Below are 26,775 nucleotides of genomic sequence, written 5' to 3'. Positions count from 1 at the left end.
TGAATAGTTACCAGGAGTACCTTTACACTCATAAATTAGGCTCCACCATCTGCATTCAGCAGGTGTTTATATGTAAGTATACACTTTGTAGTAAATTTACACTCATAAATAGTAAATGATCAAACTACATTTACACATTTAGATTTACTCACATGTAAATTACCCTTTGTGAATAGACCCCAGGGTATTACCTGCCTCTCAAAAAACTACAAAGCTCATTGTGCATTTTGCACTGTCAGAAGATAAAAACAGGTGAAAATCTATCTTCAAACATGTTCAAAGTAAATTTTAAAATGTGGACATATAGAAGCACTTTTAAGTGTTGAACATGGTTTGTCCCTTCTTTGAAGCTACACAAGTATGTGTACATAGAACCAGAAAAAGGATACTAGTCAAGCAACAACATAAACAATGTGTGTATCACATACATTGTCCTAATGTATTGGAGGATACGTACAACAACCACCAAAAAATAGATCTCTGATCAATATTGGCCTGTTGCTGGAATCTAGTTCACCCTCTGAGTGAGATTACATCCCACAGCTTGGTGCTCAGTATCACCCAGTGGGTATGAGTTTTACACCTTAGAGCATACAATATTTGAGACTTGAACCCATTAGGGGAGACACTTTGTTAAATAAAGACAGACAAGCCCTTACAAGCACAAGTACATCATATAATTGATTCTCATGCACATGAACATATTTAATCACAGGAATATGCATTCATGCAGATACATGGATGTGTAAATGAACAAATTATCGTTTTCAGGCCTTATTTCACCCAGTTCTCCACATGACATTTCATACACTCATGCCACCTTCTTCACATCCCTTCTCAACTTCCATTTCTGGTCCCTTTCTACATACCGGCATCAAAATATCCCTTAGTACATTTTATGGCTGATCCCACCTCACTCATCAGGCTCACATTGTGCATTCCTTGCCTTCCAAACCAGGTTCACCCAACACTGTAAGAGCCCCACTCACCTGGACATTTACAGATTTGGTCTGGGTTTCTTTGTGCACTTTATGTGGCAGGGTTATATTCCGGGGCCCACAGAGACCCACTGCTTTAATGATGACAGTAATGTTCACTTTACCTGAAGGTAAAACAGATATGGTATAAACAAGAGCACTTAGCCTCAGGAGATGAAAATCATTGAAGAAAATTCATAAACTTCCCCTATATTGTAGGGACCATTCATAAGAATTTCCCTCTCACTAAATGACTACTAGGCAGTTTTTATAATCGTTAAAATATACACAAGCAGAGCACTTCATATTTTATCAAAGATAGTAGGACATGTGACTAAGTCAGTCCAGGTGGATCTCTACAGCAAGTACCCCACTAAGCTGCCCTTCCAACTCACTAAATATCAGAGAGAGTGAAAGATATAGGAGTTCACATTCCTCTGTGAATAGGAAGGGTCAGGACAGTAGGACCTCAGCCAAACTGATGACAAGGGCCCTCCTTACGATAGGTCTCTTAATTCCTCTTAACATCAGTTACCGGCTCCATTGGAATTCTGAGATGTATTGGAATACCTGTGATCGTGTAACTTACAATTTAAGATGCTAAAAGATGCCAAAATCTCCAAGCAAATTTGCAGCCCAAAGGACTTACTGGAGGAATAGGATCCAAAATTACAGTCCCTACATCCCAGAAAATAATACCTCATTTATTTTTTAACTATGAGATTCTAATTTGTAATGGGCCATATGTTCCCCAACCCTGAAGTTACTGATACCCCTGGTATCAATCAATTGGCGGTAGGCAAAATCCACTCATAATCCACTCATAATGAGGGCCAAAGTCGGGATCACCAAATGACCCTTGCCTTACGATATTCAGGCAGACTTCTCCTCTGTCGTGTTGCCGGCTCATTCTGAAATTGTCTACCTGTCCCATGAGACAGGGACTCTCCTTGATGACGGGAACAGAGGCGTAGTTAAGCCTTTGCTAAAAACACACAACTTAGACAGCAATACCATAGACAATTATCCACCAATTAAGCTTCTGCCAGTCCTGGGAAAAATCTCCAAACAAATCATGTCCAGACAACTAACTCTTTGCTTTGAAGACTCACACTTCTTGGTATCATTGCAATCGGGCTTCCTCCCTGGCATGGGAACTGAGACAGCACGCGCCCTTCCCTTAGATGAATAAAGATCATTTCTTGACCAGGATGATTCCACCGCTCTTCTCTTTATTCCTATAGGGAGTTTGGCCCAGTGGAGCATGCCATTCTGTTAGCCTGCTTGCAAAATGCTGTTCTTAGAGACAAGTACTGGCCTGGTTTACTTACTTTTTGAACAATCATTCACATGTGGTATTCTTACCTTCTTTTCATACAGAGGCACATGTAATCACCTGTGTGTCCCTCAGGGCTCTTCCCTTTCCCATCATTTTATTTATTTCACTATTCTGTAGGTATTGCCTCAAAACTTTGAAAATAGCACTTCTTAAAATAACACTTCCCAGTTAGTTCTAAAAATAAATAATTTAAAAAACAAAGAATTTGTCCCCAAAAATTATTGAAATAAGGACACAGAGAAGGGCATGAAGGGCGGAAGGGTTAAGGGGTCAGGGCATAGGGTATAGGGATGTGGGATTATGGTATAAAGTTAAGGGTTGCGGGTAAAGTGCATAGGGCATGTTACCATTACATCACCGTACATCTTTGACTATTACATCAGAAGTCAATACATCTCAGGTTTACATTGTGGGGTCCTTACATCGCAGGTAAGCATATATTTAATTTTTTTAATGCATTTAATATATCAGGGTGTTAATGGGTAGTAAGATGCGTTCAGGTTAGGGATGAGTAGTGCGAATAGGTATTAAAAGTAGTAGAGTTCTTGGCGGGTGGCGTTACGGTGTAGTAAGGGTTTGTAGGTTCAGGAATGGATGGTGTCAAGGGGTAGCAAGGGTTTATTAGGGTTCAGAGTTGGTAGTGTTCAGGGTTAGCAAGAAGTTTTTGGGGTTCAAGGATAGGTAGCATTAAGAGGTAGCAAGTGGTTTGAAGGGTTCAGGGATGGTTAGTGTTAAGTGGTAGTAACATGTTTTTGGGGTTCGGCAATGGGTAAGATTAATGGGTAGCAAGGGAGTTGTAGGGGTCTGGGATGAGTATTTGTAAGGGGTAGTAAGGGGTTTTAGGCTTTAGTGATGGCAGTAGTAGCTCCTTATCAGAGGCTTCAGGGCATAGCCCTGCCTTTCTGTGAGGCATTACTTACTGCTACTTGCCTATGCAGCTAATGCTTTGGCTGAATAGTGTTCATGAAAACACAAGTCATGGCGTGGGGGGCGGTACTCGTGGTGGCAAATGACCATGTGTTTTACCTACCAAAGGAGTGAAAGAGGAAACAAATGGCAACAGAAAGGAGATGGAATGAATGTGATGAAAGGTGACAACTGATATGAAAACAAAATATAGGGGAAAATGGAAATGGCACAATAAAAATAGAATGATCAAAAAGAGAAGTAAAGAAACTAAAAATGAACAAATTAAAGAAAGAAGGAAATAGAGACAAATAAATACAAACAGGAGAAGGAAATAACAAATGAACGCAGAGCGAACAGAAAAAAAGCATGCTGGATTAAATAGAGCAGAGAGGCATGGATTGCCAATCCATGTTTCGAATTTCCATGAAATACCCCCCAACCCCCCACAAACAGATGAATGAAACATTTAATTTCTTAAGATTGTGCAAGCTGTAGGGAAAGCAGCCAATGCACAAAATTAGCATAATAGAAAATTGATGGTAACTTAAAGACTTATAATATAATGTCTCCAGTTCCTCCACTTTGGTCATTGACTGCAGGACACTGCACTGTGTGCAGAGAGTCAGTGTGCACTGAAAGAGAGCACTGTACTCGCTAAGTTACGGCACTGTGCCAGAGAAAAATCCCATGCTTCAGTACACAGCACTGTCAGTGGTGAGCCATTAAATAGAGCCAAATACTGACTATTTGATGCAATGCAGTGTGTGCATGTAATGACTGTATGGTTCAAGCAACAGACTACACATGGCAGTGCACAGCTCGGTGTAGAGTGCCACTGTGCAGTGCCGGAGAATACGGTGCGCCACTGTACAGTGGAAGAGGTAGACCACGTGCTTCAGTACATAGCACTGTATGAGTGGATTCTCCGCCCACTTCAGGAGATAAACCACATGCTGGACTACATAGCATTGTGTAGTGAAGCAATGTGCCCACCTATGACCTATGTGCACATGTGCAGAAGACCAGACTTATTTTTGTTATTGACTGTGAAGCCCTGAAGTGCTTGTGGTGAAGCAAGTGTGGCGCTGTTAAACCTAGCATATTTTGTCATGCTCCCCCTGTCTTTTTGCTTTCTGAGCTCCCAGTTTTGACTCTGTTTTTGCTGGTTTAGTGCCTCTGCACACTTTCTCACTGCTGTCCAGTGTTAGAGTGCAAGTGCTCCTATTGTAAATTGTATTATGGATTGGTGTTTCCATGATTGGCCTATTTGACTTACTGGTAAGTCTCTAGTAAAGTGACCTGGAGTGCCAGGGCCTGTAAATCAAATGCTGCTAGTGGGACTGCAGCACTGATTGTGCCACCCACAAAAGCAGCCTTTCAAAGGGTTTTCAGACCTGCCACTGCAGTGTCTGCATGCAGTTTTTACTGCCATGTCGATGATGATGTGAGTAAAATTTGAGAGTGTGGGAGGTTCAGTGACATTTTCAGAGCTTTCATGATCTTGGTAATGGTAGGTACATAGTGTGTCCCAGATGTTAAAACAGAGAATGGAAATATGTCTAGTAGCAGTAGTAGTAAAACGTTGGAGGAGAAAACAAGAACAGAACTGAGAAGCAAAGGGGAGTGCTTAACTTAGAGGCTTGTGGCCTCGATAAAAAATGAGAGAAGGGTATGTTGTATTGCTACTTATTTGGGCTGTTGACCAGTGGGCAGGCTACGACTACTTGAGTAAAGCTGGAGTGTCCCAGAAGCCATCCAGTGACCATCCAAGCAATGCAAGAGCTTCACCATAGAGCAAAAAAGTTATACCTCAAGAAGCGCATCATGAAATCAATGTATAAAGTTTTATTTTCTCATTGTCAGATAGGGAACAATGAACTTATTCGGGGAACCAGAAGGGGTGAAGTGAACCAGAGGCTGGTACATGGGACCACTGCACTGCTGTGCACTCTGGGTATCTAGCAACAGGAAGACTCATACATAGACTTGGAATTGTATTGGTTAGGAGAAGCACAAGATTCAGCTCAACAACACCATATTATTAGACTTAGGCCACACGAGAACACAGTGACCACAGGACAGAAGTGATTAGAGCTCGTAAGGAGAGTAAAGAGAGATAAGTCTGAAATACAAAAGAGTAGGCATGAGACAGAGACTTTTCATTATGAACACTCATTGAGGGTATGCTAGGGGTGGAAAAAGGTGTGCCTATCAATGGGTCACCTAAGAAAGTTTGCTGTGAACTAGACTACACCTGTCACAATTTAACATGATGCCAGCATCTTTTATTTGTGAACCAGATATGTATCTGATCAAAGTCATGGCAGTGAAGAAGGATAGAGTCTTGAGGAAGGAACATTATTGAAGGCAGACACATCTGGTAATGTCATCTTTGGAGAGCTATTTTTGGTGGCGAAGTGGAAGTTGATTGAGTCAATGCAGTAAATATTGATACAAGTTGGAAGATAGGGCAGTCCTGGACCAAGTGCGGGCAGGCTCACTAGCGAAACAATAGGTCCTGATTGAAGAAGGGGCATTAAGTTGATAAGAAGATACAGGGGTCAGTAGGTCTCTCTGATGACTGGTAGCTGAGGATGGATGAAAGGCATGAAACAGGGGAAATGTTGGAGAAAGGGCGATCAATATGTCCAGTAGGGGTGCTTTTTCTGTTGTTTTTTTAGGTCAGGAGTTCTAGATCAAAATATGTATTTGTTCATTATGAAGAATAGAAGCCTTATCTTGCATCCATAATAAATAAACTTTTTGTCAAACTACAGAGCTTGTCCAAGTTTTTTGTGTAAGCCCCAGTGTGCCCACATATTGGCTTCCATTACCCAGTTGAGTTGGCTTCACGGTCCACACGAAGGTGTGCGTTTCTTTGCCCTGCAAATAGGTGGTGTAATGGCAGTCGCAGCACGGGGTCTCAAACCCACAACAGGGTGGTAACAAATGAGCACTGATCTGAAAGGCAAAGAGCAAGAGACTGTGTAAATGTGCACAAGTGCAGTTAAAAGGGTAAGGCAACATTTAACTTTTCTCTATCCTTATGTTCTTTACAATTTGTTCCATATTGAATGTATATGATATGTTGCTTACTTTCTTCTCTCTCTCTCCTTTTTAATCTTTTTCTCTATTTCCTTTTCCTTCTTAAAAAAAGAAAAACATCCAGAAGCTTCTTGTAATTGGTATAGCTTTTATGTCCCTTTTTAAGGACTTAATTTGTATACAATTCTCTTTCAATTTTTTATTACAATTTTCTCTGTACTGATGTTTTACTATGTCTATTATATTCAATAAAGCTTTCTAAACTAAAAAAACAAAAATCAATAATGGGCAGATGTCCAAAATAAATCGTAGTATTCATTTCCCAATTTACACCCCCAAAAAAAGGGTAAGGCAGTGTACATAAGCTTTGGATACTATGCAAAGACGTCAGGCAAGGCTAGGTCCATGGTCTGGGTGCTAGCAGTGCTCTTGCTCACATACTCATAGGTAACTGCTTACACATAAGTGTAGTCTCAGTGGCTGAGAGCATGCCCTTAAGTGAGCATGTGTAGCAAAGAAGAACTAAGAGGTTCAAGTCTTTATAAACCAGCCACCCTGTCACTATTTCTGGGCAAACAAGACTCTCAAGCCTTCATCTTTCTCAATAGCCCAAATCTGAAGTCCCACCTAGACTCCTTCCCCGCGACTTGTTCCCTCACACTGACTCCAGCACCAGTGGACTATTGCCGCACAATAACATTTGTCTCCACTCATAACCAATGAATCCTCAGTCTTCCTGCACCTCAAACATTGAACGCTGTATGCAGACATCATTTACTCTTTCGCCAGGGGCCAGATTGACTAAATTCTTACACAACACAGCACTGCAGCCATGCTCTGTGTAGCATGAAAAGGATATAGAAGGAGAATGCCATATCTACAGAGATAATGATTTCTCCTCCCTTCTCCCTAGTGCTGACACAGAATTTTGCTTCTGAATGCCAGACGCACACCTTTGCACCATAGTGCAAGGGTGTGTGCATGAGTCGAGCATAGGTTTTGTACTGGAAGAGGACCCTTCCAGCAAAACACTGTGGGGCATATTTACGAGCCCCTTTTCATCGTTAAATGAAAAATGAGATTTAAGAAGACACGTACGGCCACCTTGCGAGGACCTGAGTGCCTTTATAAGGCTCGAGTATTGTAATGCGGTGCAAATCGCTGTGTTGCATTACCCTGCAACAGGGAGGCATTTTCATGGGTGATGCCTGGGTGTTCCCCTGCACCATCCTTGGATTTTGATGCATTCCTATATTTACAAGAACTTGTGAACCTGGGAATGTGCCACAAAGATACACCGCCCAAGGAAAGGCATAACAAAGAGAAATATCTTTATTTCTCCTCATTTTTTCCTCTTTCTATGCATTCTGCAGCACACAAAAGGAGAAAGCCTCTCAAGGATTGCGTTTGTGCAGGAAGGTTCCCATTCCTGACTAAAAACGATCCTGCAAGCACTGCAGGCACCGTTGCACCATGGTACAAGAGTCCCTGTATTGGTGCTGAGCAGCCCATTGTGTGCCCGCGCAGGGAAAGGACAGGAATGCACCATATTGCCTTAAATATGGCACATTCCTATCTTTTCCCAGTGACAAGGTGCAGCAAGGTGACTTGCTGCTCTGCCCTACTTTTTCATAAAAGTGGCCCTATGAGCCATATTTACGGCCAAGTCACACAGCCTGCATCGTACAGCAACTCACTTTGCTGTGCTACACGGCATGGCAGGGAAAAAAGGCAGGAATGTGCTGTATTTAAGTCAATCTGGCACATTCCTGCCTTTCTCCCTGCGCTGTGATACAAAAGGGGGTGGTGATGGACGGAGCATCTGAACCAATCAAACACTCACACCCAGTCAACAGATCTGGGTTTAATCCATCACCGTTCTTTAGCCCACTCTGCCACCCCAGTTCAGACATGGCTATATGCAAATCAGTCTGACCCTGTGCCTCATGGGAACAGTCCAGCCCGAACTGCCAAGTCATGCCTTCCTGGACCGGAAACAAGCTTCCGAGGACTGGTTTCTGGCATTACAGCCGTCTTCAGCCCGGCTTGCTTGATTCCAGTGGCAAAGTGAGCAAGGGACTCACGTCTGAGCATCCTTTGACTGACTAGTGCCAACGCAGGCACACTTGCACCATGGTGTAAGGGTGCCTGTGTTGTAAGGACTGTTTTTGTGCAGGTGTCACCTTCCTGCACAAAAACAATGCGCTGAGATATTTTCCTCTTTCTGTGCTGCAGGCTGAGGCACAAATAGAAAGAGGAGAAATGACGAGAAATAAGCATATTCCTCCTTGTTGTGCTTCACCTGGGGAGGTAGAGGTTTTTGGTGCATTCCCTGGTCTGCCACTTCTGGTAGATCTGGGAATATGTACAAATCCATGGATGTTGCATGGGAAAACTCACTCCGTGCCTTACTGGCGCAGAGTAATGCAACGCAGCAATTTGCGCTGCCTTGTAATACGCATGATTTATGAAGCCACTCGCGGCCACGGACGGTTGCCTTGCGTGGCTGCATAAATCGCAATTTTAATTTGTGTTGCCCTTGCACAACGTCGCATGATGAGCCAGAGGGAATCAAAGGGGCTCGTAAATATGACCCTATGCCTCGAGTACTTTTAAAACTTTTCCTACTTTGTATGTGTGCTGAACAGTGTAGCACAAATGCAAGGTGGGAAAAGGTACAAAATGGTGCAAGGCTAGAAATAAAGCTGGAATTTTCCCTCCCACCTGTATGCTAGTTTAGGACATCAAAGATCAAGGTTCATGGGGCACAGTCCTACTTACTTCCTGAAGAAGAGTTTCTATCCATATATAGAGTCCTTGATTTTCACTGCTTCCATTGCTAGAAGGAAAATTGTGTTTACTGGCCCTACTGGTGCTAGAAGTGAATATTGACAGCAGAAGGCTTATTTGATCTTCTTTACCGGGATGCTTGACATCTTCAAGACGAAATATGTTGATGGCGTTGGAAGATGCCAAACTATCTTGCAATATACATTTCCTGATCTGAGGACAAGATACACATTTCTTGTTGAGGGGACGTATGTGTAGAACTTTGCCGACCCCATGATAGACTTAAGGCCAGAAAGAGACATCTTTTTGACGGCCATGAGGTTCTTCCATAACTCAGGGTCCATGTTAATAAAAAGTAAAAAAAGACTTATCTTCTGAAGCTAGAGTAAGTGTATTACCTCAGGATGAAGTGACCATTAAAAAGACTAGAAACATAACCTGGAGAGAAAACAAAGTTGAGGTCTAATGATTCCCTGATGCAGCTTGAAATACAAAAGAAAATGTAGACAGTTGAACATCTGTGGGGAGCACTTAGTGTCTGCACCACTTTGGACAGACTTTGGGTCAACAATTGAGGAAAATAGACTGCAGATAGTCTGTTGCTTTGTTAAATGTTATTTGAGTGGGGTAGGCATACTTTAGAATGGTCTGTAAGTTGTTGAGTGGATTAGTAGGTAAGTGAGTGGAAGCATGCATGTTTCACAGAGTGTTTAGTGTGTTGATGTGCCCAATCAGCAGGTGAATATCCCTCATGATGGATGAATGAAATGAAATGATTGGAAGTGAGCTGAATCTTGAGTGACTCTTTAGTTGAGTGAGTGGCTCAAATGATGAGTTATCAGATGAGTGAGTGTGATAGTGGCGGGGTACCTTTTTGAGTGGTTGTGTGTGACAGTGAAGGGATGTATTGGTGTGTGTGACTGATGTGCTGCTGGGTGGATCATGGCAGCAATGAGTATCTTGGCAGGTTTCTGAGAGTACTGAAGTAGGACACTTGGTTATTGAGTTGATCAGAAGGACAATGAGCAGAGTGATTATGTTCTCGAGTGTGTGTGTGTGTGTGCATGTGCTTGTGTGTGTACGGCCGAGCAGATTGGTGAATGACGTACTGAATGACTGAAAACATGAATTACCAGGTTTCTAACTCACTCAGTGGGGCTATGAGTGTCTGGATGAGTAAACACGTGCAATAGGGGCTACTGTGTCGCAATTGAATGGTGTAAGTATGACTTAGTAGATGGGTAGTGAATGGGTGGAGTGATTGAGGGGTGAGTTAGTGAATAGTCTGTTGTTACTAAAGTTTTTTGTTAAGTGACAGATGATGGGAACAAATGTATGTTGCTGAAGTTAGTAAGTGATTTGTCCTTACCTAGTTCAGCTTTAGCAATCCTAAGATGCACACCTCTTGTCATGAACTATTCCACCCCACTCCCTCTATATCTCTCCTCCTCCGCTCACCCTGGAACAATAATGCCAGGTATATCTTCTCTCCTCATGGTCACCTGATAAGACACAACCCCTAGATTCATCAATGTCCCGTTTTGCGAGTCCTTAATAGCGATTATTAAGGAATTGCTATTAAAGACTCGCAAAACAGGATTCATGTAGAAATCACACAATTACATGCGATTTCTACTGCTTCCTTATTTGCGATTCGCTAATTGCTAATCACAAATAAGGAATGACTCCCCATTAATTCCTGGAATGAATGGGGAGTCATTCCTTATTTGCGATTAGCAATTAGCGAATCGCAAATAAGGAAGCGATTTCAAGGGTGCCAAGGTGTCCACGACACCCTGTAGCACCCCTGAAATGCAAATTTACACAGGTGTTGCGCACACACATGTCCAAAGGACATGTGTGTGTGTAACATACAACTTAGAAAAATGCACTTTTACCACGTAGTTAGACTTCGCGGTAAATAGTGGCCCCGTATTGCGAATTCGCAATTTTAAAAAGGTTCATGAATAGCATTTAAGGAATCTCTAATTGAGATTCCTTAAATGCGATTCTTCGCAACTAAGCGATTTCTGTAATTGCGATTTTTGCCTTTGGGATGATGAATCCCAATGCAAAAATAGCGCTCGCAAAGGGCCGGATTCTCAGAATCTGGCCCTTTGCGAGCCAATTTTACATTGTTGAATCTGGCCGACAGCACCTTACCCCTTTTTCCCATTTCCCCAACTCACATTGATGCAGTCATGCAAGTAGTTAAAGACTGTGGCCTTGAGGGTGAATGTCTCTCCGCGCACCACAGAGGAGGGTGATATCAGCTCGACGAAGAAGGGCTTGAAGGTCTTCACGGACACTGTCGGCGAGAGCCCGAAGCCAACCTCTGATGTGCAGAAGCTCATGGCCTTCCACTCAGTGATGGCATCCGGGAGAGTGACAGAGAAATCCTGATGCCCAGAAGGTCTGGAAAAGTGGGAAGCACATGCAAGAAGAGTCAGGAACAAAAATTGAAAAATCATTGAGAGGTGGAAGCAAAAGACAATCAATATGAAGTGTTCATGCAAGGCAGTGTTAATACATTCTGGAAGCCAAGAGATCGGCCATGCCAGACAGGAGACAAACATATGAGACCAATCTAGAGGATGGGCTGGTCCATGCACTGGTGATTTACTAATAGTATGATCTGGATTCCAATGTATTCTGGGCTCCACCAATCCATAATAAGTGACACGTATACATGGAACATAGAATGGTCACTTTATAGTACTTCCACAAGACGTGGTATTCTGAAACGATTATTGAAGAAACTCCAGACTCTCCAAAATGCCAACAAACTCTTACACACTTACCAACATCCTTACTTACAATTCATTACCCCCTTTCACAATGATGGTGGTTTGATTTCCTGATTTCCTGGTTTGCGGCAATTGGTCCCTTCCACTCAAATCCACCCTTTGTCCACAGTGCAATGCTCCTCATCCAATTCACAAGACAAGAGGGGGAGCAAACCAGTCATCATGTACTCAGCCTTTTTCTTGACAGCGGATACCACCTGGCTGATTCTGAGTGGCCTGTTGTTATTTGCAATTGCGTTTAGCAGGGGTAGGAACACTGGGGCTGCGGTTAAACTACGCACAGGTGAGTGGACATTTTTCATCATCTCAGCGCAAGTAAAAACTGTTAGCAGGAAAGACCCGCAGAATCAAGAATCCCATGAGGAAAAAGACCTCAGGCCTCCTTGATGTATTTCATGGCAGACGGAGTATTCTCCTGTGTCCTGTCGGAGGACTTTACGTTTCCAGGCCAAGACTACTCTGCCTGCCTTTTATAAATGACTGCCTATCTGGTGGACATTTATAAAGGGATTTGCAGGAACCACCGTCACAGCAGTTCCTGTCAATGCATTTTACTGTTTGCTCCAGGGGTGTGTCACCAGGAGGCAGCCCTGTAGCCAACACTATTTATTTCTCTTTTCAAAAAGAAAATCCTGCAACAGTGCTTTCTTTTTTAACAACAAAAGGTAATGCTCCTTTTACACAATGGGAGGTTTCTTCCATAGTTGAAGGGGCATTGTAATTGTTTTACTTTTACTGGTATTAAGAAACAGTAAAAAATGTATACATATCCGCCCATTTACATTGGGCGGGCGGGCATTTGGCCATTTCCCAGGTGGCCCTGACACCCCAGCGCCATCCAAGGGGATTAATCATGTCAGGGACAGAACAGTGTCTGCTGTAATTAACCCTAAGATCTACCCGAATATAAATACGGTGGGAGGACCACATTTTTGGAGGTAAGGATACTCCGTCTCCGTTGTGATGGAGTATTCCTACCGCCAAAATATAAATTGGGTCCTTAGTATACTCAGGGTCACATTCAGGGCCGGACTGTAACCGAAGCCAGTCCTGGCAAACTGCTCGGTCGGCCCCCCTGGAGGAGAGGGCCAGGGACCGAGATGTTCGCTAGGATGGTTTCAGACGATTTTGTTACAGGCAGCCGATATTGCCGCCCCCAGTAACAACAAGCATTTGCAATGCAATAGGTCTCGCATTAATGAGAGTTTGAGCTATTGACATTCCAGCTATCAATGCCTTTCATTTTTTTTAAACATAAATGAAAGGCATTGTCATTTACAATGCCATTAGCTTAAACTAGGGTAACTGCGTGACCTATTGCATTGCAAATGCTTGTTCATTCCTTCCATGAGTGAGCTGTCCTGAAATACACTTGAGGAGAGATTGCACTGCTCTGCGGGGTTCAACGTCCCCTATGCCAGCATGAAGAATAGTCAGTCTGGGGGAGTCCTGCTGTAATGTTTCAGACCTGCGACTGCCATGGCAAAAAAAGATGGATTTAAGCCCAGATCTGTGTACTGGGGTGAATGTATGACATTGTTCTACATTCTGTCCATCAACTGTGTTTTTTGCAATTTTCACCCCGAGTGGGCTGGGGATGCTCAGACGTGAGTCCCAGGCTCTCCACACCACTGGAGTCACGCTATCCAGGCTGAAGAAGGCTGATAGCCAGAAACCGGTCCTTGGATGCTTGATTCCGGTCTGGGAAAGACATGGCTTGGTAGTTCGGACTGGACTGTTCCCATAAGGCACAGGGTCAGAGCTGATTTGCATATAGCCAGTGTCTAACCCAGGGTGGTGTGGAGTGCAAAAAAACGATGGATTTAGGCCCAGATCCTTGTACTGGGGTGAATGTATGACATTGTTCTACATTCTGTCCATCAACTGTGTTTTTTGCAACTTTGGCTGGACAGTGCCAACAACCCTGCAAAAATGGTGCTGTAGTCTGAGACCAAACCCTCCCTCTATGGTAGTTTGTGAAAAACAAAAAGGTTTGGTGCGCTGCGCCTACAAGATGGCTGCTCTGCACCAAACTTTCAGTCACTGTGGCAGCGACTACTCTGTAGGCACAGAGATAACTGGAGGACCAGTGGTGATCTCGTAATTTGGCAGGCGGTATCCCTGACGTGGTGGCAGAGAGGATGACCTCTGCCTCCCCACCCTCCCCCGACTGGCAGCAAGGCACCTTCCATGGTCAGAATCAGACCCTTTAAAATAAACTGCACGAATTTAGGGATGTAACAGACTTGGAGAGAACTTTTTCTTCAGGAATTTGTGGCATGGATGGATTGGAAGAGAGTTCCCTATGCTCTATGGTCTCCTGGAAGTTTTTATTTCCATTAACGTGTATATGCCGCAGAAAGGGTACATTTCCAATAATCCGGAGCCAACAGGCCTTATTTACATGTAGTAACGCATCGAAGCCTAGGCGTTCACAAATACAGTTTGCATGCACTAACTCTTGAAAGCCAGATCTGTTGGCTTGCCCATGCTTGTAATTATATGATGCTTGCCAGAAGATATGGATGTGTCTCAGAAAGACCTACCAATAGAACGGTAAACACTGTCGAAAATAATGCAGTATTTGCTTTCCTAGATGCTGTTAAAAGATACAATTAAAAAGGTGCACACTCGACATTTGAGTACATTCTTTATCAGTGACACTGCAGCTGTTGAGGCATGTGCTTTCATATAGGCAGGCTTAATAGATGGAAATTCTGTGTTATCGTTATTTGTGCCTTTGGATTTTAAATGCCTATGTGTGAGAATAGAGTCAGGCATATTCTGCTTTACAGAGAACCTGAGCCTGACTTGATTACTCTGCATTAATTATGTTGTTTATTACATCTTAGTTTCGCTTCCATTTTAAGGAGCCTAGTGAGGTCCAGATTACATTTGCTGTGATTGTGCTGCTGACCTTGAACAAGGGGGACCATTTAACCTTTGCAGTTGGTTTTATAACTAAGACAAACATTGAAGATTATCTGCACTTAGTGCAGCAGCTTCAGAAACTCCCCCTTATCTTCCGAAGGACAGCATGACTCGACATTTTTCACCTAAATTGTTAATTTTACACACTCGTTTGCAGCTTTTTAAGAAATGCCTAGGGATGCTTAAATGTTCTGATTTTACCATTGGGTGTTAAGAACACTGCTGGCACCTAGCGATCTCAACAGATGGCCATGCTCTGCCGGTCCCGAGCAGGTGGAGAGCTGCCGGTCACTCTGATCTAGGGACGCTGAACAGGAGCAGGAAGGGATTCTCTATGTGTGTGTGTGTGTGTGCGTGTGCGCGGCGGGGGGCGTTCTCTGTGTGTGTGTGTGTGCGTGTGCGCGGCGGTGGGGGCGTTCTCAATGTGTGTGTGTTCGTGTGTGTATGCGCGGGGGGTTCTGTATGTGTGTGCGTGTGCGTGGCGACGGGGGGAGGGGAGGGGGTTCTGTATGTGTGTGTGTACATGATTGTGTGTCTGCTTTCAAGGACCCATGGGAGACAGGAAGTGCGCGCGACCTGATCCGTTTACGCGCGCGTGCACATCACTTGTCTCCTGTCTCCCTTGGCTCTATGAAAGCAGAAATGATCACAATAGAGTCTTGCAGCGACGATCGCTTTGCGATCGTTTCGTAGTGCAGGCCCTAAAAACGGCCCCTCGTGAGCCTAAAACTGGCGGCCCAACGGGGAAATACTCGGTGCCCGCTACGGCCAGTCCAGCCCTGGTCACATTCTCCTTTCTGGGGCCCCTTACTCATAATGCCTGGATTCAAGGATGGAGATACTGGACAGAATCCATAATTCTGACCCTGGTAACCCGCTACTTCCCTTTCAATTCCGGATAACTCGTAAGGAGGCCCTAAGCTTGCTACACTACCATTCTTTTGTGCTGGGAAGTATTTAGTGTGACTTGACTGAGGCATTTCATTAGCTCTCACCCATCTTATCCCACTCTTATCACACACAACATCTTCAACTCACATACCTCTCCAAAACCTCACGAAGGTTCTGCCCTGCAGTTGTTCCTAGGCAAGACGGTGGGGTGCAGTATCACACACGTGGTGGTGTCGTACTTACAATACATGATAACAAAGTATAGCAAGTTTTAAAATTCGCTATATTCTTTACACTTTACCATTTTTGGAAACTTTTATGCACTTCTGAAAAAATCCTTACAGTCCAACAGTCATTTAAACTTTTTTGACTTTTTGTAATTAAATCACGTGGATGGACCTAGGTGCTTGGCAATCTAAAGAATAATTATGTTGGGGTTTCATAGAAATATTGTTCAATGGCTGCATTGAAAGAAAACAGTAATTTTGATAACACTCTTTTCTACCTAGTTTTGGCACCATGGACACTTGCTGGTCCCCAGACAGAAACATTCCTGTCCCTCAGTGGCATATTCAAGCTGTGTGTCCTGCCCTACAGTACACACTTCCCTCAAGCAGACCACCAGAAGCATGTAAGAGCAGGCAAAAATGAAACTCCAACAAAGAAAAGCAATACAACTCTCACCCAATACACTGCAGATCCCAGATCCATGTCTCCGGGAAGTACTGGATCACTTTGTCCCGGATGCTGGCCTCAGGTGCTCTTACATTTTCAATAACTGACCCTGAAGAAATAATAGTAAATTGATAAACTGTAGTCATGAGGGGAGATTACCTGGTCATACTGAAGCCTGTTATATGCATTTCAGTGTAAAGCAGAAAGATACAAAAAGCCAGCAAATGCTCTGGATTTACACCTCACATTAACATTGAAGTTTTAAAGTGCCAGGGATATTCTTTATTCCATGAGGTGATGCAGTGAGCTAGGGAGGTACAGATGACTGGGCATGTCCTTTTTTCCATGCAGTGATGAAGTGAACTAGGAAGGTACAAAAGACTGGGCATGTCCTTTATTCCATGCAGTGATGAAGTGAACTAGGAAGGTACAAAAGACTGGGCATGTCCTTTATTCCATGTAGTGATGAAGTGAACTAGGAAGGTACAAATGACTGGGCATGTCCTTTATTCTATGCAGTGATGAAGTAAACTAGGAAGGTACAAATGAGTGGGCATGTTCTTTATTCCATGCAGTGATGAAGTAAACTAGGAAGGTACAAATGAGTGGGCATGTCCTTTATTCCATGCAGTGATGAAGTAAACTAGGAAGGTACAAAAGACTGGGCATGTCCTTTATTCTATGCAGTGATGAAGTAAACTAGGAAGGTACAAATGAGTGGGCATGTCCTTTATTCCATGCAGTGATGAAGTGAACTAGGAAGGTGCAAATGACTGAGCATGCCTTTTTTCCATGCAGTGATGAAGTGAACTAGGAAGGTACAAAAGACTGGGCATGTCCTTTATTCCATGCAGTGATGAAGTGAACTAGGAAGGTACAAATGACTGGGCATGTCCTTTATTCTATGCAGTGATGATTAAACTAGGAAGGTACAAATGAGTGGGCATGTCCTTTATTCCATGCAGTGATGAAGTAAACTAGGAAGGTACAAATGAGTGGGCATGTCCTTTATTCCATGCAGTGATGAAGTAAACTAGGAAGGTACAAAAGACTGGGCATGTCCTTTATTCTATGCAGTGATGAAGTAAACTAGGAAGGTACAAATGAGTGGGCATGTCCTTTATTCCATGCAGTGATGAAGTAAACTAGGAAGGTACAAATGAGCGGGCATGTCCTTTATTCCATGCAGTGATGAAGTGAACTAGGAAGGTACAAATGAGTGGGCATGTCCTTTATTCCATGCAGTGAGGAAGTGAACTAGGAAGGTACAAATGACTGGGCATGTCCTTTATTCCATGCAGTGAGGAAGTGAACTAGGAAGGTACAAAAGACTGGGCATGTCCTTTATTCCATGCAGTGAGGAAGTGAACTAGGAAGGTACAAATGAGCGGGCATGTCCTTTATTCCATGCAGTGATGAAGTGAACTAGGAAGGTACAAAAGACTGGGCATGTCCTTTATTCCATGCAGTGAGGAAGTGAACTAGGAAGGTACAAATGAGTGGGCATGTCCTTTATTCCATGCAGTGATGAAGTGAACTAGGAAGGTACAAAGGACTGGGCATGTCCTTTATTCCATGCAGTGATGAAGTGAACTAGGAAGGTACAAATGACTGGGCATGTCCTTTATTCTATGCAGTGATGAAGTAAACTAGGAAGGTACAAATGAGTGGGCATGTCCTTTATTCCATGCAGTGATGAAGTGAACTAGGAAGGTACAAATGAGTGGGCATGTCCTTTATTCCATGCAGTGAGGAAGTGAACTAGGAAGGTACAAATGAGTGGGCATGTCCTTTATTCCATGCAGTGATGAAGTGAACTAGGAAGGTACAAATGACTGGGCATGTCCTTTATTCCATGCAGTGAGGAAGTGAACTAGGAAGGTTCAAATGAGTGGGCATGTCCTTTATTCCATGCAGTGATGAAGTGAACTAGGAAGGTACAAATGAGTGGGCATGTCCTTTATTCTATGCAGTGATGAAGTAAACTAGGAAGGTACAAATGAGTGGGCATGTCCTTTATTCCATGCAGTGATGAAGTGAACTAGGAAGGTACAAATGAGTGGGCATGTCCTTTATTCCATGCAGTGAGGAAGTGAACTAGGAAGGTGCAAATGAGTGGGCATGTCCTTTATTCCATGCAGTGATGAAGTGAACTAGGAAGGTACAAAAGACTGGGCATGTCCTTTATTCCATGCAGTGATGAAGTGAACTAGGAAGGTACAAATGACTGGGCATGTCCTTTATTCTATGCAGTGATGAAGTAAACTAGGAAGGTACAAATGAGTGGGCATGTCCTTTATTCCATGCAGTGATGAAGTGAACTAGGAAGGTACAAAAGACTGGGCATGTCCTTTATTCTATGCAGTGATGAAGTAAACTAGGAAGGTACAAATGAGTGGGCATGTCCTTTATTCCATGCAGTGAGGAAGTGAACTAGGAAGGTACAAATGAGTGGGCATGTCCTTTATTCCATGCAGTGATGAAGTGAACTAGGAAGGTACAAATGACTGGGCATGTCCTTTATTCTATGCAGTGATGAAGTAAACTAGGAAGGTACAAATGAGTGGGCATGTCCTTTATTCCATGCAGTGATGAAGTGAACTAGGAAGGTACAAATGACTGGGCATGTCCTTTATTCCATGCAGTGAGGAAGTGAACTAGGAAGGTACAAATGAGTGGGCATGTCCTTTATTCCATGCAGTGATGAAGTGAACTAGGAAGGTACAAAAGAGTGGGCATGTCCTTTATTTCATGCAGTGATGAAGTAAACTAGGAAGACACAAATGGCTGAGCATCCATTTTAGTGATGCAGTGACATATGAAGGTACAAATGGCTGGGCACGTTCTTTATTCCATACAGTGATTCAATGACAACGGAAGGTACACATGGCTGGGCACATTTTTTATTCCATGTAGTGATGCAGTGAGTTAGGAAGGCATAAATGTCTTTATTCCATGCAGTGATACAGTGAGTTAGGAAGGCACAAATAGCTCAGCATGCTCTTTATTTCATACAGTGATGCAGTGAGTTAGGAAGGCACAAATGGCTGGCCATGTTCTTTATTCCACACAGTAATTCAGTGACACAGGAAGGTACAAATGGTTGGGTATGTTCATTATATGGCGAGTTAGATGATATTTATTCCATGCAGGGATACAGTGATATAGAGACATAGAAAGTTCCAGGACATTCTTTATTCCATGCAGTGCTACTGTGAGAAATGGAGTCTGAAATATCAGAAGGATAGGTAGACAGAAAAGTGTGAGGATGTTCTGTATTGTAAGAAGTGATGTCATGAGATAAGAGGGTTGAAGTCTCAGTGGCTGTTCTTTTTTTATTCAAGGATGCTGTGAGAAAGGAAAATTAAAGTGTCAGTTGATCTTTGTACTGTGCAGTGACACAGTGAAATAGGGAGGGTGAAATAACTGGGTACTTTCTTCATCTACTAAAGTGATAGCGTGCGATAGGTAGTTCAAATGGAAGGGTGTTCTTTATTTAATGCAGAGAGGCTGTAAGATAGGAAGGTTGAATCCTCACAGGATTGTTCTTTATTCGATGCAGTGAGATGGGCAGCTTGAAATGTCCGTGATGTTCTTCATTTTGTACCATCATGCAGGGACATGGGTAAAAAACGATAGGGAGATTGTATCATGGAATATCGAACATATGAATATTGTGGTATCCTAATATCGTTGTCAAAATATCGAGCAACAAAATATCGAAAAGTAATTGCATATAGAGGAAGTATAGATTTACTATTCCTAACTCCACATCTACATAACTTGAAGATATATACATATATTCAAGATACATACATTGATGAGTTGGGTTTAGACAATCTGCACATTTAGAAATCTTCCCTCTTGATATTCTTTTATTAATTTTCCACGATATTCCTGGCTTGATATTAAGGGGGCACACCGGCAGTGGATATTCTTTATCCCATAAAGTGATACAGTGAGATAGGTACAAAGGGTTAGCTGAGTGGTTCTTTATCCCATATAGCCAAAGAGTTAGAGAGGAGGGTAGAAACAGAAGGGGTCGATCTGTCAGTGCGCCCCCTGATGGCAGCCCTCTGGATACTTGCTGCAGTCACTCACTGCACCCGCCTGTTTGGGGATATCCCACCCCTCTTGAAAGTGCAGGCAGGTTGCCGTCTACACAGAGCTGCTGCTTCAAAGCCGCTCCATATTTCACTTGAACGTGCTTTCCCCAGGGTAGCACAAGTTTGTGGCTGCACAAGGGGCAGCACATTCAATCTAATATGATGCACTTTTCTTGTTAGCACATCGCGCACCTTTTCAAAGGTGTGCCCAACGCTATGAAGGAAAATGTGCCGCATTGTGTAATACACCCCCTGGATGTTTGTTTTGTCACAAAGTAATACAGTGAGATAGGAAGGTAAAAATGTCCAAGAGGTTCTTTACCACAAATAGTGGTACAGTAATGTGTGAAGGCATAACTGCTGGGCCTGTTCTTTAAGCCTTGGCTGGTATATTGGGCAAGTTACATTATTTGCAAAGGGAAATGAGGTACATCTCTTACCTGCCATGGCCGATGACTCCTCCAGCATTGGCTCATCATCAGACATTGAAGGCTCTGACTGATATGGTCCTGCTGGACCTCTGCAGTTCATGGGTTTTCTTATGTTGGAATTTGAGAAAACCTTTAACCCGGCTTCCTGTTTACCACAAAAGGAAAAGAAGAAGGAAATGTAAGAAAGAACACTTTCCGCTAATGGGGATTCAACGTCACGTCATTATTTATTCATTCAGGCTTCAACTGGCTCATCCAAACTTTACACTCACTCCTTTTCCATCTTTATAGATACATAAAAACATTCACCTATCTAGACGGCCACAATCACCGATCATCCACTACATCAAATGCATATCCTTAGGCTCCTCCACTGAATTTTCTGTTTGGTTCAACACCAAGTCAGCAGATTGTTTGTGTTCAAAATATTTGTTGGATAGATTAGGATTAGCCTACTTCGGTTGCCCTCAATTTATCTCTTTAGCTCATGAGATGGGAACAAGTCATTGAAAAGTGTTGAAAGACCTACCTCAAACAGACTGTGCACATCCACAGATGGAAGAGAGAATTTATAGTGTGGACACCGGTCTGAGTCCTCCTCTGAGACTTTATGTGGATAACCACATCGATCCATTGCGAAGAAACTGTCATAGATCTGTAGAGACAGGAAGTCCACAGTGATATGACGCGAATATTAGAAGGGGTCATGAAAATCAAAGAGCATCCTAAAGATTATTTAGGTTAGCATCGTTCAAATCTTTTACAACATCATAGGCACCATCATAGGCACATTGGCTCCAGTTGCAGACCGGTGGCACTTCACACAGGAGAAGGGTCTTGAAGAAATTCTACTGTGGGAAAGTGCAGGCTGAAATTGATTTGAAGAGTCACCTAATAATTTATGGACAATTATCCCACAGACTCCAGAAACCTTTCTCTCAAATCCTGTAAGAGGCAATGTGCTCTGAACCCAGATCCCAATGAACAACCATCCATTAAGTACCCCAGCTGGTTCACAATGATAGAGATTGGTAACAGACAACTTTCTTTTGATGATCCACCACACCAGAAAGCTATTCCTTCTCTTGTTGAAATATCTACTGAATCTTTATAGTAACTGTAGAGAATTTCACTTTTCTGAGCTTTTAGTATGACACAATAACACTGTAATAACTAAAGTTTTTTTCCAGGTAATTCTCTGCGTTCGCTCTAATTTGCGTTGATGGATATGAAAGCTTCTAAATTAATTCAGTGGTAGATTACCTAAAGCCTTTTCATTTTATTTTATCAGAGCATTTTCCTGGGATGAGGTATGAAAGGTATTTAGCTCTAACATAAAATCACCCCTTTTCAGTATTCAATTTGATATATTTACTCTGATATATTGTAGGAGTCAAACAGCTGCTTTAAAAGTAAGGCAAAAAGTAATGCTGCTTTTGCTTTTGCATTTTGAATTTATGTTTTTTCTGACTTATTGCATGCCATATTTCCCAGTGATTCTTGTGCAGTGTGAATATACCTATATTTACATCTTCAGCTGCATGTAAGTTTTTAACACTGATGCAGCACAGCAAAGCAGCACAAGCAACATAAAGATATTCAGAACAAGGCTCAAATAGATCACTAAATGCCTTTTTTTTTTACCACAGTGTATATAGGGTGCAGGAAATAATTCAAGTATTTGAATCTACTAAAGATCCAGTTCTGATGAAGAGCTTAATACATTGTGGAAAGGCTGCTACACAGACATTGGATGGTCATGCCTGATTTGTTGCAACTCACTCCAATCTTTCTTGTGTTTGGATCAACATTGTCTTTATTGAAACTCATAATCAGGCAATGTTTTACTGCATCATGTATCAAATGCCTGTCACTCAAAATATCTTTGAATGTACCTGATACTGTTGTCATGAGGCGTGATAGCTGAAAAATATAAACACTTTTTTACTGTATATGAACTGTGCAAAGGGAACACCAAATTGGCTTTTTATTTCATTTTTCAGGGAATTAGAAATTCAAAGAAAATTTAATTGATTGTTAGAAAGTCTATTTCTGACTGATGTGAGCAGAGCCAATCCCACATTGAAAGAGCCCTGAGTGTGGTCACAGGTGAGTTTCCTTAATGGGCAAGTCACTGCTGCCAGCTGAATTCTCCTTATCCCCACACGCCTTCTGATGGCCATGGCTCTAAAGGCACTCAGGAGTAATTTAAAGTTTGACTGTCAGGCCATCTGCAGCCTGCTCTTGATGCAATTGTCAGTTGAGTCCACTGCATTTCGGCTCCTGCCTCAAGGGCAGGATTAACTTAGGAGAAAATGGAAAATGATGCTAAATTTGATGGTTTTTTTTATAAAAAGATTTCAAACTAAAAAACTCTTATAAACCTGCTACAACGTTTATAAAAGTTGTACGAAAAAGGAGATTTATACTTTTTTTAACATATTTGGGATCTCTTACAAAATGTACCCATCGTTTTTCTACCATACACAAATTTGCCTCCAATTTACCAGGTAGGCCAATAGTGTCTTCCAATGAAAGCCTTTTTTAAAACACAGCCATCTACATCAATCACTTTTAATGTACCTATATGCTTTTCTAGGTGCTCTTTATCATCATACTATGGAGATAGTGATGACTTTATTACAAACGCACACAACATTAGATGGGTTCCCACTTGCATCATGATAACACAATATGTGAATTTATTAGATACCGGTATCGATAATGATACTGGCATAAAGGCTTGTGAATATTATCTAAAAGCAAGCCAGCTGACTTCTATGAACATTGCTGGTTGAGATGCTGATTGAGATGATGAGGTTTTGGCTACAGCATAATATATTTCTTTTAGATTGAGTATATTACAGACAAGTTACTGGGATTGTGATGGATACCTGCTTTGCCCCCAGCTATGAAAATCTTTTTAAGGACTGGTGGTAGGAGCAGGTAGCCTTGATAAGTTCCAGTGAGGAATACCCCAGATATTTTGTTACCTGGATAAGGTGTATCGACAACCTTTTTTTAATCTGGGATGACCCAACAGAGAAGGCTAGCAAGTTCATTGAGATTCTCAACAGAAGCTATTGTAATTTGAAATTAACTTACAATATCAGCTCTACTGAGATTGTTTTTTTAGATGTATGTATCAGAATCAGTAACGGTGAGATTGTTACTTTCCTGTATAGGAAAAAGACAGTGGACAATAGTGTCTTGTATTTTAACAGCCATCGTCCCACAAGATTGGTCAACAGTATCCCTTACCAGGAAAAGCTGGGGGTAAAAAGAATATGCAAAACCAAAGCAGGATTTGAGCTGGAGAAAATAAATATCTCTGAAAGATTTAGAAAGAGAGGATACCCAGCTAAAGAACTTGAATTGCTGCTGTCTGAGTCAACTCAATCATAATCTACTAACAGCTCCATTTAACTAATACCTACATAAAAGGATTTGTTTAGAATGAGAGGTATATCAGACAAACACTGGAATATTCTAAGAAATGATCATGTTATAGGCTCTGAGTTAGAGATATGAGCATCTGTGGCTAATAGGAAACCAAGATCACTGGAAGATATATTGGATCCGCAAATTTTCTTAAAATAACTAAGATAGTAATTGGGTAACAGAGAAGAGGTTTCAATTTGTGGGGGAAATGCAAAACTTGTAGCTACACCACAAACGTTAGAGAATATGCATTACCCACTGGTAGAAAGAAACGGATTAACACATTTCTAACAGGTAATTTGGACTACTGCATATATGTATTACTATGTCTCTGCAATTTAAAGCATTTTGGGATTATAATATTCCTTGTCAATAAAATGGATATTGGAACATGTAAGGACTGTCAAACATATTGATGAAGCATAGACAGTGGCTAGACATTTTGACTTAAAACACGCCAGAAACTCACAGAAACGTATGTTTTTTTATATTGACAAAGTCTATAACAATGTTGGCGGAGGCAATCGTTTTAGTACTTTATGCGATTAGAATATTAGTATATCACTGATTTACAGACAAAACATCCCTAAGGCTTGAATAGGCACGAGGAACTGGAAGTACATGTAGGATGAAGTTATGTACATATGACAAATGTGGTTTCTCTTTTTACATCTACTACCTTTTTTGTATTATTATATTATGCTGTATGAATTAATTTTGATATTTCGACTTATTATTGTTCGGATGGGTAAGAACAGTTGAATTTTCAGTGTGCCATTGTTATACATGTCAGCCTTAGGGTGGTCTTCCCCCAAACGTTTTGCCCTACTCCACTATATTTTTTTGATCTTGTTTTTGTTAGCCTTAGCACCTTACTACTGCTACCCAGTGCTAAAGTGCATGAGATCCGGAGATCTTTTGTTCCTAGGGCAAGAAACATGTCGCCCCTGAGAGTAGAGCACGAGATTTAATAAATAGCCCCGACCCAGGCCGTTGCCACTCTTGTATATACTTTTTTATTAAGGTGGATTACCAATCAGAATAAAAACGCTATTTGGAATATCCAACCTTTTTTAACTAACACGCACTCACTGCACCACCAAAACACCCCCCCTTTTATCTATCTACACACAATAGGGCCACACACCTGCACTTCATCATACGGCGAGGAACAAAGGATCTCCGGTAAAGAGCCCCTTCGCGGGTGCCCTTTGAGCATTGCAGCGCCGGCTCAATGAGGAGCAGGTCCATATATTGAAGCATGACACCTAGCTTGCTGGGTGTGTGAGGACCCCCCCCCTTTTTCCCCGCTTCCTCCTCTAACCCCAACCTTCACCACCACTAATTAACTGGTTGGTGACCACAAACATAGATGAACTACTCCCACTTCCCTTTTTTGTAACACGTCCTGGGTGGGCAGGGAGTCTGGACCTCTTTAAAAAGCCCCCACCTCAGTCCCCCTTTTTTGTTGTCTAGAACATGGGCTTATCCCCAGTTGGCTTATTTAATTCACTTATAAATCCCTAGTAGAGCAGTCCCACATGCACCCTGAGCCTGTAAATTAAATGCCACTAGTGGACCTGCAGTACTTATTGTGCCACCCACCTAAGTAGCTCTTTAAACATGTCTCAAGCCTGTTATTGCAGACTGAAAGTACAGTTTTTAACTGCCATTTTGACCTGGCAAAACAAACCTTTTGCCAGGCCCAAACCTTCATTTTTTAATACATATAAGGCACCTCTTGGAAAATCTCAAAATAGCCCACTGGGCACGGTGCAATGTATTTAAAAAGTAGGGCATGTACTTTTCAGTTCTACATGTCCTGGTAGTGAAAAACTCTTAAATTCGATTTTCACTACGGCAAGGTATACCTTCCCCATAGGATAACATTGAAATTACCTCATCACATTTTATAAGTTTAATTTCCAAATGGGAATAGGTACCCAGTTCATGTTTAGTCTCCCTGGATTCACAATTTAAAATGCAGACCCCCTATAGTTACTGTGAAGCCAGTGCTAGAAAGGCAGGGCAACTGTGCACTTCAAAAGCATGCCTCTAGAAGCTTCTCCCCACTTCAGTGGCACAACTGTGTATAAATACTGGGCCTCAGACACCAACTGACCTGTGTATACTCTGCCAGGAAGTAGGGCCGCTGTGCTGCTACAAGAACTGGTACTCTGCTTTACTGCTGCTCCAGAGGAACTGCCTCCCTCCTATGCAATGGCAGTCCTGAGACATGTTTAAAGTGCTATTTAAGTCTGACCAGTGGCCCGGTGGCAGTGGGCTGATTGGTCGGTCGCTTGGCGAGCTGCTGCTTCTTCCACCTCCCGCCCCGCTGATTGCGAGCAGTGGCGATTTTCTGGCTACAATTGTTTTTAAATTGTTTTAACCTACCCTTCAAATTGTGCAGGCATCTAAACTTCTTTGGGCATC

The 26,775-nt window shown here is 42.4% G+C and overlaps 1 protein-coding gene across 1 annotated transcript in view; it reads right to left on the bottom strand.

Annotated features, from left to right (window-relative positions):
- LOC144768929 (alpha-2-macroglobulin-like protein 1) overlaps window positions 1-26,775 on the bottom strand; it is a 299,902-nt gene that overhangs the window by 100,758 nt on the left and 172,369 nt on the right. The window contains exons 16-21 of the mRNA XM_078652936.1: window positions 21,431-21,556; window positions 20,911-21,046; window positions 16,374-16,473; window positions 11,250-11,475; window positions 6,060-6,186; window positions 947-1,102 (exon numbers count right to left, since the gene is read on the bottom strand). Of these exons, the coding sequence (XP_078509062.1) occupies window positions 947-1,102; window positions 6,060-6,186; window positions 11,250-11,475; window positions 16,374-16,473; window positions 20,911-21,046; window positions 21,431-21,556 (871 nt within the window). The remainder of the gene's footprint in view (window positions 1-946; window positions 1,103-6,059; window positions 6,187-11,249; window positions 11,476-16,373; window positions 16,474-20,910; window positions 21,047-21,430; window positions 21,557-26,775) is intronic.

The sequence above is a fragment of the Lissotriton helveticus genome, chromosome 7, assembly GCF_964261635.1.
Source record: "Lissotriton helveticus chromosome 7, aLisHel1.1, whole genome shotgun sequence".
Lineage (NCBI taxonomy): Eukaryota > Metazoa > Chordata > Amphibia > Caudata > Salamandridae > Lissotriton > Lissotriton helveticus.
The sequence above is the reverse complement of the archived record's forward strand: the minus strand, read 5'-3'. Positions and strand labels throughout refer to the sequence as shown.